The following is a 16,972-nucleotide window of genomic DNA, read 5'->3' as shown; positions in this document are numbered from 1 at the left end:
TTATATATGTCAACTGTAATTATGACATCGATCTCCCTACGCGAAGAGATAGTTTTGTTTCACTAGTTGAGCTCACTACGCAAAGAGATAATTTTAATTGTAATTAGAAATTTTTGAGCCATTCCATCAAAATGTTTGGACAGAGAGCCAATATTCCAACAAAATTACCTTTCAGGACGGGATTTTCCAATCCAATAAATTATATTTCAACTGATCCCTAAAATCTTTTTGGGACGAAAACGTTTCATCCCCATTTTAAAATATCTTCTGAAGGAATAACTTGATTGGACGTTTATCTTCTAAATGTAAGTGGCTGCAATATCACGAGTAGTCGCAATCTATATAATTTCTTAGCAAACAAGTTGGCCAACAAAGCTATGGAAACCACGCCCTCTCTCCTTATAATCCTAGCTCTATCTTTCTCTGATCTCTGGCTTTCTCTATTGTTGGGTCGAAGAGGAATGGCTTTCCCTGCTAAATTCAGGGTCATTATAAGTACTGTTCTGGTCCTAATCCTTGTTCCTCTAGCTTCTAGTCTTGATAATACTGATCACTATTGTCCTCCTTCTTCCTGTGGCAATATCCCCAACATCAGCTATCCGTTTCGACTAAAAGGCGATTCACCAAACTGTGGAGACCAAGGGTATGAGCTCTCATGTGATGATAACAACCACACGTTGTTATTTTTAAATGGTAGTAAATACTACGTAAGCCAAATCAATTACAACAACTACACATTTCGAATTGTAGACTCAGGTATTCAGGAGGATAATTACTCCTTCATCCCTCGTTATTTTCTAAACAATCAAAATTTCAGTATGTTGAGATTGTCGGGCTGGGATCAATATCTGGAATATGGGAGTATTGACAGTTTAAGATTGCGAACAGTATCAAAAGTTGTGGCTATTGTGAACTGTGAAAAGCCAGTGACTTGGGCTTCCTCTTTGATCCATTGGGACACGACTTCTACGAAGTGTTCTAATATTAATAATGGATCTGTGCCTTCTTCCAACTCCTCTTTTTCTCAATATTCCAAACGGTACTTATATCTTATTGTTGGCTATGGAGCGAATGTGATGGATGTGGAGGAGTCATGCACGATAGAGCAAATCTCTCTGACATCGTGGCCAAGACAATTTTCTGCTGATCCTAATATTTCTTGTACTGACATCCGCAATGTATTCTCATATGGTTTTGAGCTTTTATGGTATGGGATTTATTGTGGAAGCTGCGGCATATACGATGAATGCTACCTCGATGATCATAATCAATTTTCTTGCGACCGATGGGGTGAGTAATTAATAAATTTGAGATTAGAATTCTAATGAGATATTTATTATATATATGCTGATGGATATATCTCGTCATTAATTTGTTGTTCCAACTTGACTGAATTCTTGGATTTCCCACCCCAACTGATCATACATATATTGTATTTTCCTATTCTAATTAGCACTACCCGACACAATACCCATTTTAAGGGGATAAATATATAGGGGCTATTTTTGCAGCATTATAATGACCTAATTTTTAATTGAAGATTCCAGACGCTAATGTGATCCCATTTTTTCCACTTTTTTTTTTTTTTGTCAAAACATGCAGATCAAAATTATATACCTATTTTCTTGCTAGAATATCAGGTCTATACTGCAGGTGAGTTTTCAATCCCCATAAGATGTTTTTTTTTTTAGAATTATGAACATCAATATTATATTTATTAATAAAACTCCATCAAAGGAGGGAAAGATGGACAATCCTCCATCTGATCAACATTGGCTTCTCTTCTAAATCATTGATCAAATTGTAAAAGCATATTTTTCACATCTGTAATAGCCAACACCCATAGCATGCAACGTACTAATTATAAATCCTTAAAACAAGCTGCTGTCAAAGAACTTTCTTGAATTTTCTTTGAATGAAAACACCACAGATCCTTTGCTGCTATACACTCCCAAAGAACATGTATTAATGTACTTTCTTCTTCTTCTTCTAAGTACAGTGGACAGTTTGGTGACTCTATTATTTTTCTTTTAAAGAGATTTAAATTAGTGGATAAGGCCTCTAAGCAAGCTCTCCATGGGAAAACTTTTGCAGCATTTGGAATTGTTAATTTCCAGATTTTGTTCTAAACACCAAACAGCTTCCTTGCAATTTGAATTTGAAGACTGGCTTTTTCTCTTTTCGTAAATAATATGCACTTTTTACAGCAAAATTAGTACCACTTGTTGATGAACACCACCATATTATCTTATCTCGACAATTTGAAAGACTAATACGTAGGTATTCTTAGCAGCTTCATCAAAGCTGGGAAATTTTTCTTCAATTAAATCCACATTCCAGTGTTTAATTAGTATTTTAATCAATAATAGCAGTCATTGATTCTTCTTCATTCAATAATATCTCCTTAAGATGTTAAATGTATATTACAAGGTACGTATATATTAAGAAATTAGCTTCATTAATGATGCATGCGTCAGTACTCAATTATATATATATTTTATATATGAGTCTACATGATGAACTAGTTTTTTTTTTTTTTATTGGTAACATAAATGGATAGATTTGTTTATACAGTTTAATTTGTTTAAATCACTTTCTATATAATTAATTAACTGATCACTTACCTTTATTTCTTTTCTCCATGTGCTGCAGTTTCTTATAATAGATTGTTCTGGCTCATCGGTAAAATCCCCTTACACTGGATTGTTTCCCCTCTTCATTGAAAATTTGAAAGTTAACTGTTGGTAGTATACAACTAGTTATTATATTTAATTGGACTCGTCAGATTATTTAAATCACGTTGTATATAAATTAATTGACCACTTACCTTTATTTCTTTTCTGCATCTGCCGCAGCTTATTGTTTTGGAGTCTCAGGGGAAGTCGGTAAGAATTTGTATCTCTGTCTTCTTTCATCATTTAACGAATCATTCCTTAAGCAATAAAACATGAAAATAGTTTAAACTTTGCAGATCAGATCAGATATATATTAATTACATACAAACGCATATGTGTATATATATTTAAATATATATATATATATACACACACACACATACACGATATACAAAAAATTATTTGTACAAATATAGGATGTGCAATCCCCACACAGTATTCTTAGAAAAAAAGTTGGCCCCACCTCTAAAAAGTGACTTTTTCATGGCATGCCCAGGTTCTTTTTAAATGGACTGCATGCCTTGAAACTTGCATTTCTTAAACTTCTATTTAGCATTACTTATATATAAATAAATATTATATATATTTGTAATAATTATTTATATAAGGGTTGACGTGTTATATATATATATATATATATATATATATATATATATATCTCCAATCCAGTTAACATATCATATCTTAAGTAGTGTCTTTCCACTTTGATGAAATTCAATGAAGTTACTTAAAACAAGTTATAACAGATACGTACTGTGATTGAGGATAATAACATATAATATGAGAAGTGGAATTTCTAAAAAATTAAATAAATACTAACATGAAAAGCTTTAAAAGACCCATACCCAAGGGTGAACCTTTCTGTTAACTCCAAAACCCGAACTTTCTATCCCATGACCTAATGACCCAACTTCCACACTGGTGTCATATTAGGTCAAACCTCCTTGTAGAAAATCCATTTTTCACAATTTGGCAGTAACGCACCCAACCAACCAGGTTTCAAAACTATGTTTTTATTCCAATTGACTTACAAGTACTCCAAAATTGCTCATCTTCATGCCTACCCGCTTACTTCCATCTCCAAGTCAACAACCAAATTTTATCCAGCCTCATTGAAACATTACAACAACCAAACATTAATCCACTGAGCAATGCAATTCAAACTCCAAAAAATTCCTAAAATTGTCTCGTCACTACACAAAACATGTTAGCCAGTCTTAACATAGATATAAGAAAAAGAGTTTCGTACCAACCTTGTAGAAGTGGTCGACTAGATATGGTGACGGGAAAGTGCAACAAAAAGGGAGTGGTGGGGAGCAATTGAGCGTGTGGTGCAGGGGCCTCCACTTGTCAGAACAGAAATATGGTGGCAACTTGGTTGTGGTGCAAGGCTTGGGTGGTGGCGGTGATGGTGATGGTGATGTTGAGATGAGAGAGGGACATGCATAGATAGAGAGAGGTTGACTAAAAGAGAGAGGGAGTCGAATTGAGAGTGTGTAACATAGGTGAAATCGATAGAGAGAGAGAGAGAGAGAGAGAGAGAGAGAGAAGGGGTCGAGGGGCTTACCAGCAACATGCTTGTGGTCGAGGGGAACATTGGTAGTAGCAAGGCAGTGAGCGAAGCAACATGTGACTGAGGCGTGAGGCAAAGAGTGGCATTTAAGGTGTAAGCAGCTTGACTCTGGTGGTGTGTGGTGGGGTTGGTTGCTGCAACACTACAACAAAACAAAGAGAGAGGGGGCAGATGGCTAGAAAGTAAGATCGAGAGAGTGGGTGAGAGTTGCATATGGAGAGAGAGAGAGAGAGAGAGAGAGAGAGAGTTGCATATGGGTGAGAGTTGCATATGGATAGATTGAACGCGGGCTTATCTTTACTAGTCCTCCTCTACCTACATCATTTAGTTACCCCTACATATATATATATATATATATGTTTGTTTTAGTTACCCCTATATCTGCATTATTACATATATATATATATATATGTTTGTTTTAAGTTTTCTTTTCAAAAAAAAAAAATACAGTCTCTTGAATTTTTATTCATAAAGTATCTTCTTTATTTCGTCTTAGACGTTTAATTCTTAGAACAAAATGTTGGATTTGTTAAATTTGTCTTAGGATAGTCTTATCTCTGAGATGGTTTGTCTGTAAAGAGTTATAACAATAGACTAGACCGTGTCAGTAATAAAGAAATTTATGTATTAGAGAGTTTTAAAAGTAATAATTAGCTTGTATTCTGTATATTTCAGATCAAAATTATAATATCCAGTTATAGATGAATGAAGTTTGTTCTACCTTAAAAAAAAAAATTACTACGCATAGATTGGTGTATATGGGATTTGTATCAATTTTCTTCAAGTTGTGATGATACAATTTGCTTCGCAAGAGACGTAATTAATTTACTGATAAAAAAAAAAAAGATCAGCAAGGAATGGCCAATAATCTTGAATGAGAAATTCTATTTGCAGTCCTCAAGTGGAGACTGCATGTGCAGGCACATTATTAAATGAGAGAAAACATCATTTAAGGAGGGATAATTTTGTAATTTTAAAAAATTTTAAAGTTAAAATAGCCTAGGCTTGCATTGCAGTCCCCATTTGGAGACTGTACCTAGCATTGCTCATCTTAAATATATATACGTTTCTGAGTCGGCCTTGGATGTAAAACTACGAGATTAACAAACTGAATGTTTGGGCAGAGCCACTCCAACAAAATTACCTTTTCGGACGGAATTTTTCTTTATATTTCATCCAACCCCTAAAATAATTTTATCCCGAAAGGTCTATAACAAAATTAAAGCGTCAAAAGCGAATTATTAAGAGACTAGCTTTACAAAAGTGATTTTATACCATGAGTTCACTTGTTCTAAGTAAAGATTTTGCCGAGTCATTGTACGTGTAACGACTGATCTTTTATAAAAAATTTAATTAATTCTCTGAAAATTGTTCTTTCCAAGCCCGGGCCCTACGTACAGATCACTACAGCCCAGACTTAAGAAATATTGATGCGACTGATCTACACGAACTATTTATTATATTTATTAGTAACATAAATGGATAGATTTGTTTATACAGTTTTGTTTAAATCACTTTCTATATAAATTAACTAATCACTTACCTTTATTTCTTTTCCACATGTGCCGCAGCTTATTATACTGGATTATTCAAGCCCATCAGTAAGAATTATTTATATCTCTCTGATCTATTTGTCTTCTTTCATCTTTTAACCCATCATTATATATGAAACATGAAAATAGTTTAAACTTGCAGATAAGATAAAATATATCAATTGCATACACAGTACGCATATGTATGTATGTATGTATGTATATATATATATATATATATATATATATATATATATATATATATATATATGATATACAAAAAATTATTTCTACATGGGCACAATATTTTTAGAAAAAAAGATTAGCCCCACCTCTAAAAAGTGACTTTCTCATGGCATGTCCAGGTTTTTTTAAATGGACTGTCCCGAGACTTGTATCTAGCATTAGTAATATATAAATAAATATTATATATATTTATAATATTTATTTATATATATAAGGATTGACGTGTTCTATATCTCCCATCCAGCTAACATATCACATCTTAAGTGTCTTTTCACTTTGATGAAATTCTATGAAGTCATTTAAAACAAATTACAAGAGATACTGCGATTGAGGATAATAAGATTTAATATTAGAAGTAGAATTTCTAAAATTTAAATAAATACTAGCATGAAAAACCTTAAAAGGCAGATTGTCATGCCCCATACCCAAGGGTGAACCCTTTAACCTGAAACCCACAATAATGAAAACTTAAATACAAAAAGCCCTCCAAAATCAAATATCTAAAAATTCTTCCAAGTAAACTAAACTAAACACTAGCAAAGTTTCTCTTAAAGAATTTATAAATAGACAATTCTAAAAAATATGTCATTTGTATTTTCAAAAGCATTTCATTATAATAATAAAATATCCATAAGACCTTAGGAACAAGCCTACTCAAACAACATCCGAAATAGAAACATAGGCCATATTTACCCCCATGGAAGAGTTATGCATATCTATTGTTAGCTATGTAGAACATAAATAACTATTTTGTAACCAAAATGAGTGCACTCAAATTAGAGGCTATGTTTACCCCTGTGGTATAGTTTTACATTCTATCGATAGCCAAGCAGAACAAAAATCAATTTATTACCAAAGTGATTGCACTCAAAACATAGACCACTATTTTATACTTTGGTAGAGCCAAGAATTAGAGTAGAACAAAATCTCATGCCTCAGGGTCTACAAATATAATGCAATAACAAAAATATTATACGGATAAGATAATATCATATAATTGGATAAAAATTTTAGATTTCCTATTCAGATTTTATGCAATAGAGAAACAAAGTACAAAAATTGCTCATGTCAACTTCAGTCATTATAAAATATCAAGTTTAAATGTTCAGATACAAGGACTAGTACTGTAGATAATAACCAAGGCTGCTTTCATGACAAAATATGCAAGCTTTTCACAAAACCAACATTAAATAGTTTTAGGCAAAATCTAGTATAGGAGCACCGCTTACTTGGACTTTTTAGCACAACTGACTTCTCTCACAACATAATAGAGCTAAAACCAATCGATACCTAAACAAAATTAGTAAAATCTCTAAGTTAATAGAATTTAACTAGCACATCTACAATAAGACATAATGTGCTAACTCCAAAATCCAAACTTTACATCCCGTGTCCTAATGACCCAACCTGCTTACCTCCATCTCCAAGTCAACAGCCAAATTTTATCCAGACTCATTGAAACATTACAACAACCAAACCATTAATACACTGAGCAATGCAATTCAAACTCCAAAAAGTTCCTAAAATTGTCCCGTCTCTCAACAAAACAAGTTAGCCATAGTCTTAACATATAAAGGAAAGGAATGTCTTACCGACCTTGCAATAGTGGTCAACTGGATTTGGTGACGGAGAAGTGCAACAAAGATGGAGTGGTGGGGTGCAACTGAGCATGTGGTGCAGGGGCCTCCACTAGTCGCAACGGCAATACGGTGGCAACTTGGTTGTGGTGCAAGGCTTGTGTGGTGGTTGCAACACAAAATGGGGAGATGAGAGTGAGAGAGAGAGAGAGAGAGAGAGAGAGAGAGAGAGAGAGAGAGAGAGAGAGAAAGAGAAGCCGACTAAAAGAGAAAGGGAGACGAGTAGAGATTGTATAACATAGGTGAAACCAAGAGAGGGAGAGTGAAGTAAACGGAGAGAGAGAGAGAGAGAGAGAGAGAGAGAGAGATGTGAAGGGGTCAAGGGGCTTACTATCAGCGTGCTCGTGTTTGGGAGGAACACTGGTGGCAACAAGAACGGTGAGCGAAATAGCATGGCACTGAGGTGCGAGGCAAAGAGTGGTGTTTGAGGTGTAAACAGCTTGACTTTCATGGTGTGTGGTAGGGTTGGCTGCTGCAACACTGCATCGCAACAAAGAAAGAGACGGGAGACGGCTAGAAAGCAAGACCGAGAGAGTGAGTGAGAGCTACAAATGGAGAGAGAGAAGAGATAGATACTAGGACGAATAGAAACTTACCCACATGACGAGTGGAAATTGGCAACAACAAAGGATTGCAGCGGTGTGACCTATGGAGCAAGGCCTTGACAACGACAGTGCACAACGGGCAACAACACAAGGTGGAGAAGACAGAGAGCGAAGTGAGAGAAATGGAGAGAGTGACAGAGAGAGAGAACGAGAGAATAGAGATTGTGAGGGAACGGAATGGAGAGTGATTGATGTTGGGGTTAGGAGAGAGGAGGCATTTGGAGTGGGCGTTGGAACATGTGACGGCGAGTGGGGGCGTATGTTTGACCAAAACAGAGTGCTTTTTGCATCAAAAAATTGACCGTAGTTCAAGAAATTAATTTGTGGTGGCAGTTTGTGCAAATACGATGAGTATACAAGTCATACAGTACATGAAAGCCAACCAATGTATGTGATTGATGATGAGAGAGAGGACATCAATCTATTAAGTGCTTAGAAAGTCTTTGGAGGACATATGATAAATGTAAAATAATACCAAATAACACAGTGCGTATGAGACTTTCTAAGCACTAGGAAGTGGGTGGCTTTGATGCCATGATAAACAAGTTAAAAGGGTATCTTTTTTTTATTTATTTTTAAGTCAAATATACCTCCTTTATTGTTGTTTCAAAGAAAATGAGTCGTTACAATATTTTTCCTTTTTGTTTATCACTAACTATCTCTATGGGACTATCCACAATATTCCATACCCTCTCCTTAGAATACATAAGTGCTAACTTTGCTAGTTTATGAGCTATGTTATTAGCTTCTCTATACACAAATCTAACATTCCTATCCAATCTATCAACTGACAACAGTCTCACATATTCAACAATATTCCCATAATATGCCCATATTTATTCTTCACTATTGGTAGCCTTCACAATCAGCTGAGAGTCCCCTTTCAAGATTACCTTTGACAGGCCTAACTCTGGACTTAAGTATCCTGCTCTCCTTAAAGCCAAAGCTTTTGCAATTATAGGTTTCTGCGCATGATCCACAATACAGTTTAGACAAACCAGTACCTCACCATCAGAGTCTCTAATAACAACACCAAACCCACTTTTTTGAGACACAACCACTACTACATTACAATTCGCTTTTACACACAAATCAAATGACTTTACCCATTTAACTTCCCTTATGTCTGTGCCCGCCGACATCTGCGCCTTCTGATGATAATCTTGTGCTATGATGAATTCATTTAGTTCCTCTTTGGCTGATTTTAGGACACTCCTCGGTTCTACAAATTTTTTGTCAAACATCCATGAATTCCTTCTTAGCCATATCTTCCTCAAAGTGCAAGCTACCATCTCCACCTCCTCCATTCCTAGCTGCACATTAAAGTTTATTCCATAACTCCATGAAGTTTGATTCATAGCTACTCCACTTATGGACAGGACTTTCAGATTCAGCCTAGACATTTGAGGCTACAAAGTTCAAAGGGCAATCATGGTTGTTTCATATTCCAGCTCAAAAATTGGGCACAAACTAGAATTTAAAATATGTTTCTTGGCCAAGTTCTCCTTTGTAGGTAGCAGGTCGAGATAGGCCTTCCACACGAAGTGTTTGAAAACTCCTTGTACATCAAGCCCCCATGTGAGGTTCCATTCCTTCTCTTCATAGACATCTTTTGAGGATTTGCCTGTCTTTCTTCTCATTCTTTTATGCTCTAGGTGGTAAGCATTCTTAACCGGAAATTTGCCATCATATGAGCATCCCCATACTATTTTATCCACTGCTCCCCATCTACTAATAGGGATACTACAAATCAAATCCACTTCCACATCTGAATCCTCCAAAGGTACAATAGAATACCATATATAGGTGAACAAGGCTAGAGGAATATTAATGAAAGTACAATAAATAAAAAATAAGTGAAAGATACTATTCAATATAGATTAACTATATAACAAGCTAAATATGGTATAAATAAGACATATTACCACGCATATATTAGAATATAATAAATATATTTTATCATAAATATGACAATATTCTAACAAGTAGACTCTGAAATGTAAATCGCACAAATATCCAAGTAAGAATTAATTAAGTAGTGCCTCGAAATGTAACTGTCCATATATATATATATGTACATATATATATATACACACACACACACTAAGTGAAATATAAGGAAACCTACATACCATTAACGAAATAACCTATGGACAAATTATTAAGTACTCTCATCCTTACACTGGCACACATTCATGTTAAAACTTGTTGACATAATATCTTATAATAAATTGGGGCAATATTTGTTTATACTTTACAATTATTTAATAATTCTTAATATATATGTGTTCTTCGATTTGTATTAGTCCATATTTGGGAACTGAAATATTAGTTGAGACCATCTTATTTCATCTCAAAATTTTTATAATTTCTTTTTCAACACAAAATACTTTTCAATTTTAAATCTTTAATTTTTTATCTAATCATTATCTAATTATTACAATTTTTTCAAACTTTCAAACAAAACACAAAAGATAATTTATCGGTACATTCCTCTATTGCCCGATTCTGATTAGTTGTACCATATATTATTGATCATATGCTTAATTTTGAGGATTAACGTTCAACTTATCTTTAACATTAAATTGTTCAATTCTTACAAAATACCCGACACATGAATATCACATTAAATTGTTTATTTGTTCTCATTTGTTTTCTATAATTCATGGAAAATGATAATATGTCCTTCATTTTAATCGCTCATGTATTTATTTATTTTTTAAAAAAAATTATTTAATAATTAAGAAAGTAATTATTAATATATTGATATTTTTATTTTTAAAAAATATTTAAAAAAAATTAAAAATTAAAAAATGAGAATTTGGCCGGCTAGCGATGACCCATGGCTCATAAGTCAATTTGTGCTTGCGCGCCTAGTTGCGCCTCGCATTTTTCTTCAACTCATTTTAAAAAGTCGTTTTCCACGATGTGTAAGATAAGCAAAAGCCATTGAAAAAGAATGCAAACATTTGGGAAAAACTTGGTGTTATGTCCAATTTTCTTTCTTAAATGAATTGGTCAAATCAAAGATTATTTTAGAGTCGATTCAAGTTATCTATGAAATCCACGAATTTTAACATTTCATTCTCTCATATTTTCAGTCATTTACATAATTTTGTAAAGAAATTTTAAAAGAAAATTTTCAAAATTGATATCTACAGTTGGTGATTTTGTTGTATCCTGAAAGTGAATTATTTGTAATATGGTAGCAAAATCTTTCAAGTGGGAGCAATTATCACCTTAAAAATAGTATTCTACATATTTCAAAATTGCATTTATTTTTTCAAATTACCGTATTCATGCAATTTTGTTCAATAGCTTCTATTCCCACTTTACACAAGAAACCAACTCTTGGTTTGAGAGAATTCAAATTGTTCCATTTTTTTGCCTCTTTCTTTCCTTAACATACATTCGAGTCTTTGACTATACGATCACTTATGACTTTAGAGCTACGATTGAATGGTCTGGTCGTTACTACACGATTTGAACGCCAAGTGGTTGGTCTTGACCTCATTCATTGAATTGCTCCACAAAAAATATATATAAATATATATATATATATATATATATATATATATATATATATATATATATATAGTGTAGAGAGACTTTGATTTTGGTTTGATTTGGAGCATCTACTCTTCGACAACAAATAGAAAAATATATACACACTCGCAATCAAGTATTTGCCACGAAATTGCCATTTATAACGAAAATAAATATTCCAATATTTACGACCCAACCACGAAGAAACGGTCTTTTATATATAGAATTTGCATTAGTCATGCACTAAAAATGCGCACGCTTCAAAACTATAGTTTCTATCCTCCAAAACCTAACCCCAATTTGTTTTTTTTGAGATCACCTAACCCCTAATATTGAAATAACTATATACATATATATATATATATATATATATATATATATCATTGAAATGGTCGTATGCTTTCATTGTCAACGTGAGATCATGATCGGCAGCTTTTTGAAAGTTTTAAGGGTTGGTTTGGATTCAGAGATGAGATAAAATGATTTTAAATGAAAGTTAAAAAAAATATTGTTAATATATTATTTTTTAATATTATTATTGTTTTGAAATTTAAAAATTTTGAATTGAGATTTGAAAAAGTTAAATTATTTATTATATTTTGTGTAAAAATTTAAAAAATTTGTAGTGATTAGATGAGATGAAGCAGTTTCTGAATTCAAACGGAGCCTAATTTGCATGCATTTTAAAAGAATATTAAGTAGCTAGCTGTTTATAATCTGATGCTTACCTAACATGCAAAATAAAAATAAGTATTTTCTATAAAACTAATCCTTTTGAGTCAATTGATCTGTAGCTTCAAGCTACTAATGCATGGAATTTATTTTATTTTCTATTTCGAAAAGCAACTAATTAAACGATGCCGTAGAGGAGAATGTCAACTCTAGCTTGCATGAAATGATCTGAATTTCCACAGAAATAGAATGATTCAACATAAATGCTCAAATCTCTATTATTTTATCCGTATTTATATATAATATTTATATGAATCTTGTATATAATAGTTAATAATGCAATTGATCGTGATCGCGAGAATTTTATGTGATTGTGTAATTATCAATAGAACATTCTCTATTTTGAAAATAAAAATGATAAATAAAAAATTTATTAAGAGAGATCCTACCAGTTTGACACTTGGCGACTGCCCGTTACTTCATTTAGGGTACGTTTGGTTATCAAATTCACTTCAACTCATCATTAGAATTTTTTTAAATCTCAATACAAAATATAATAAACAATTTAACTTTTTTAAATTCTAAAATAATAATATTATTAAAAAATAATATTCTAATAATATTTTATCATCTCAATTTAACTCAATTTAACTCAGTTTAACATCCAAGTCGACTAGTATTAAATCACCTTGCATGCATGCATGATTTATAAAATTAATGTAAAAACACTATATTATATATCCAGTACAAAGAGATTAATGGAGGTACATCATTTTTATTATGAAAATTCAAATGATAAAGAGGAAGCTTGATATACGTTACCAAATTGATATTTGGTTGAGAAGTGATATAGATATAAAGAGATTATATAAAAGTAAATTTATAAATTAACGTAACTTTATGTAGTCTGTTTTATTTACTTTACGATAAAAAATAAATTTATAGTATGATCAACTATATTAAATTACGTTATTTTGTAAATTTATTTTTATATAATCTATTTATAATTAAAATATTTTTATATTTGGTGACTACGTCACGAAATACCCAAGTTGGCGCTTATGGAATTACCATGTAAATTAAAATACTATATTATCTAGTACGAAGAGATTGGAGGTAGATCATTTTATCATGAGAGTTGAAATGATAAAGTGGAAGTTTATTTAGGAGATATACTACCAGATTGATATTTTTTTTATTTATAGAATATTGCTGATAATAATTGTAATAATTGCTTTTGGGCAGAGAAGCTTTTGGAAACTAGAATTAATGATTTTACGTTCGACTAATGAAAGATTAATTGGATTAATTATTTTATATATTTTCTAACCTTTATTCAATTAATATAACATCAAAAAAATAATAAAATTATGATAATTTATAAAACTCTAATAAATAAGAATTTAGTCGTCATTTTAGATTGAAAAAATAAAAAAAGACCAAGCACAAGGTCCATATCCCTATAAATAGATATTAAGGCTCAGTTTAGATTGAGTAATACTCTCAACACATCTTATCTTATTTCATTTCACAATTAAAAATTTTACAAATTTTCATATAAAATATAATAAACAATTCAATTTTTTCAAATCTCAAAACAATAATAATATTAAAAAATAATATTCTAATAATATTTTATTCAACTTTTAACTTTCATCTAAATTCCTCTCATCTCAACTCACTATCCAAACCTAACCTAAGAAACTATACAAAATAAATCTCTACAAAATTACACCTATAAGGGGATTTTCCTCTCACTCATAAGTTCACTAGGCGCTTGGTTGAGAGAAATGGGTTTCGTCCCGATACCCGCCCCAGGGCCCAAACTTGTCCATGAAGCAACTCGCTTGCAAGAAAAAGTAAGCAATGATGGTTGATGGGATAGACAGGTTTGATGCCGCTCGGTCGCATCCTGTTCATAGAGACTCGTGCAGGGCAAAACTGGAAAGATGAAGAACCGTTGATTTTCTAATGAGGTGGCATCAACGGACCACCGAAAACACTAGTAAAATAAGGCAAATCGGAAAAACACGCCACATTAATGGAGCCTTCACAGGGGCTCACCGCATTTAAAGGACTCTGACAAAATAAACAGTAAAAAAGATATGAGCTCCATGAGGATAGACACGATCTATCCCCCAAACTCTCGGTATAGATAGCAACTTTCAAGTACGAAAAAACTCTCTAGATTATCATTATTTACAAACTTTCAAAATACTCTATTGACTTTAACATTAGAGACTTTCCGGCCTTAAAACCGCCCTCTCTCAACTTCTTTCTTCTTTGTTTTCACACGCACAACCTTAAAGATCCAAATTGCTGGAACCTGACCTAAAGGCGTACGAAACACGACATTAACAACACCATTTAACTATATTTTAACTCAAGCAAACAAAGTTATCATCTAATAGTCTCCAGCTCATTATTCTTGTAGTGATATATATTAGGATTACAATTAATATTATAATAGCCTGATTGTGAATTATTGAATTCAGACGCTCATGACGTGAAACTTTCTTTTTTGTCAAACCTGCAGGATCCATACATCAGCCAATCATAGGAGATTCGGAATTTTCAGGTGAGTTTTCTATCTCAGAAAGATATCAGATGTATTATATATAATTGGATGGGTTTTGTTTGGTAATAACACATTAATTAAGCTAAGCTATTAATTGCGTATTTTCCTGTAGTGGATCTCAATCTGTTGGATTAATATTATACCTTTTTTAGATCTCACTAACGATTAATTCATTCTATGCATCATCTTTGCACATTAATTCTTTTACTAATTCATTTCTTGGCTAACTTTTAATGGAGATTTTCTATTTTTTTTTTTATCATTAACAGTTTTGGTAGCTTTATTAATTGGATTACTGCTCGGTAAGAATCTGCACTATCTCTCTGTTTTTATCTTTTTTAATTGTTTTAGTAAATTAATCATTCTTTAAACTACGAAACAAGAAATAGTTAGGAATCATTATTAATTTAACATTAAAAATAAACACTATGCCAAATCACAAGAATTTTGAAAGGGAGTAATTGGTAGTGCAACAACATGATCGCTCACTTTCTTATAATTAATTTTGCGATTTCATTTTCAGAATGGCGTTTGTCAATCAGTGTATTAGGCGCTCCATTTGCGATTGCATTTTTTATATATAAATGGCGAAGGAGGCACTTATCCATGTATGACGATGTTGAAGAATTTCTGCAAGGCTAGAATAACCTCATGCCAATAAGGTACTCTATCAGAAATTAAGAAAATGACCAAAGGTTTTAGGGAAAGATTGGGTGAAGGAGGATATGGCACAATATTTAAAGGAACACTTCGAAGTGGACGTCTTGTAGCAGTAAAGATGTTAAGTGAATCCAAAGCAAATGGGCAAGATTTTATCAATGAAGTAGCAACCATTGGAAGGATCCATCATGTGAATATAGTACAACTCATTGGTTTTTGTGTTCATGGTTCAAAGCGTGCCCTTATATATGAGTTCATGCCCAACGGATCTCTAAACAAACACATTTTTTCATCAGATCCAGCAAATATCCTCAATTACGAGAAAACAATTGATATTGCTCTAGGAGTGGCTCGCGGGATTGAGTATTTACATCAAGCATGTGACATGCAAATTTTACATTTTGACATTAAGCCTCACAACATTCTTCTTGACGAGAATTTGAAACCCAAAGTTTCAGATTTTGGCTTAGCAAAATTGTACCTGGTGGAAGATAGTATTGTTCCTTTGACTCGTGCAAGAGGAACGTTCGGATACATGGCTCCTAAAATGCTTTACAAAAATATTGGAGGTGTTTCATACAAAGCTGATGTCTATAGCTTTGGAATGTTGTTGATGGAAATGACGAGCAAAAGAAAGAACTTAAATGCATCTACAGAACATCTAAGCCAAATTTACTTCCCCACCTAGATATATGATCAATTACATGATGGAAAGAATATAGAAATACAAGATGCTACTGAAGATGAAAGGAAAATATGTAAGAAGATGATGATAGTCGCATTATGGTGCATACAATTGAAGCCTAGAGATCGTCCATCAATGAACAAAGTCGTCAAAATGCTTGAAGGAGATGTTGAATGCTTACAAGTTCCTCTCAAGCCTCTCCAACCATCACTAAAGAGAGAGATAAATGGTGATCGAGATAATTCAAATCAAGCTTCATCGTCAATTCAATCAGATGAATAAAGTTTTATTTAATTTTTATTGTTTATCTTTTTAAAATTGAACTATCTCTTTCTATCCTTTTTCTTTTTTAAGAGAAGCCATTGTATTGACCGAACTATGAAAGTTTTGCTTCAAGCCCATGAAAAAAGAGAAGATGGACAATATAAGGTCATAAGGTCATAATCTTTCTACGCTTGTCGTAGTATACTAGGCAGTGCCCTAAAAATAAGTATCAATCTAAATATAGTTTGATGCTACTCATCCATGTATAAATTTTTTACATATTTCTCTCTCTCTCTCTC

The 16,972-nt window shown here is 32.7% G+C and overlaps 1 protein-coding gene and 1 pseudogene across 1 annotated transcript; both read left to right on the top strand.

Moving 5' to 3' along the window:
- Positions 1 to 385: 385 nt before the first annotated feature.
- Positions 386 to 5,917, top strand: LOC109021247. The gene is made up of 5 exons (XM_019003844.2): positions 386 to 1,290; positions 1,603 to 1,653; positions 2,653 to 2,682; positions 2,856 to 2,885; positions 5,820 to 5,917. Exons 1-5 carry the CDS (start codon positions 462 to 464, stop codon positions 5,915 to 5,917), a joined length of 1,038 nt encoding a protein of 345 aa, XP_018859389.2. The 5' UTR covers positions 386 to 461.
- Positions 5,918 to 14,276: 8,359 nt separating this feature from the next.
- LOC118349209 lies at positions 14,277 to 16,691 on the top strand (annotated as a pseudogene).
- Positions 16,692 to 16,972: the final 281 nt, after the last annotated feature.

The sequence above is a fragment of the Juglans regia genome, chromosome 8 (assembly GCF_001411555.2).
Source record: "Juglans regia cultivar Chandler chromosome 8, Walnut 2.0, whole genome shotgun sequence".
Lineage (NCBI taxonomy): Eukaryota > Viridiplantae > Streptophyta > Magnoliopsida > Fagales > Juglandaceae > Juglans > Juglans regia.
The sequence above is the reverse complement of the archived record's forward strand: the minus strand, read 5'-3'. Positions and strand labels throughout refer to the sequence as shown.

Coding starts and splice junctions, on each gene's coding strand:
- LOC109021247 (XM_019003844.2), top strand. CDS start 462: ATGGCTTTCCCTGCTAAATTCAGGGTCATTATAAGTACTGTTCTGGTC. Junction 1,291..1,602: donor ATTTTCTTGCGACCGATGGG/GTGAGTAATTAA, acceptor CAAAACATGCAG/ATCAAAATTATATACCTATT. Junction 2,683..2,855: donor TAGATTGTTCTGGCTCATCG/GTAAAATCCCCT, acceptor CATCTGCCGCAG/CTTATTGTTTTGGAGTCTCA.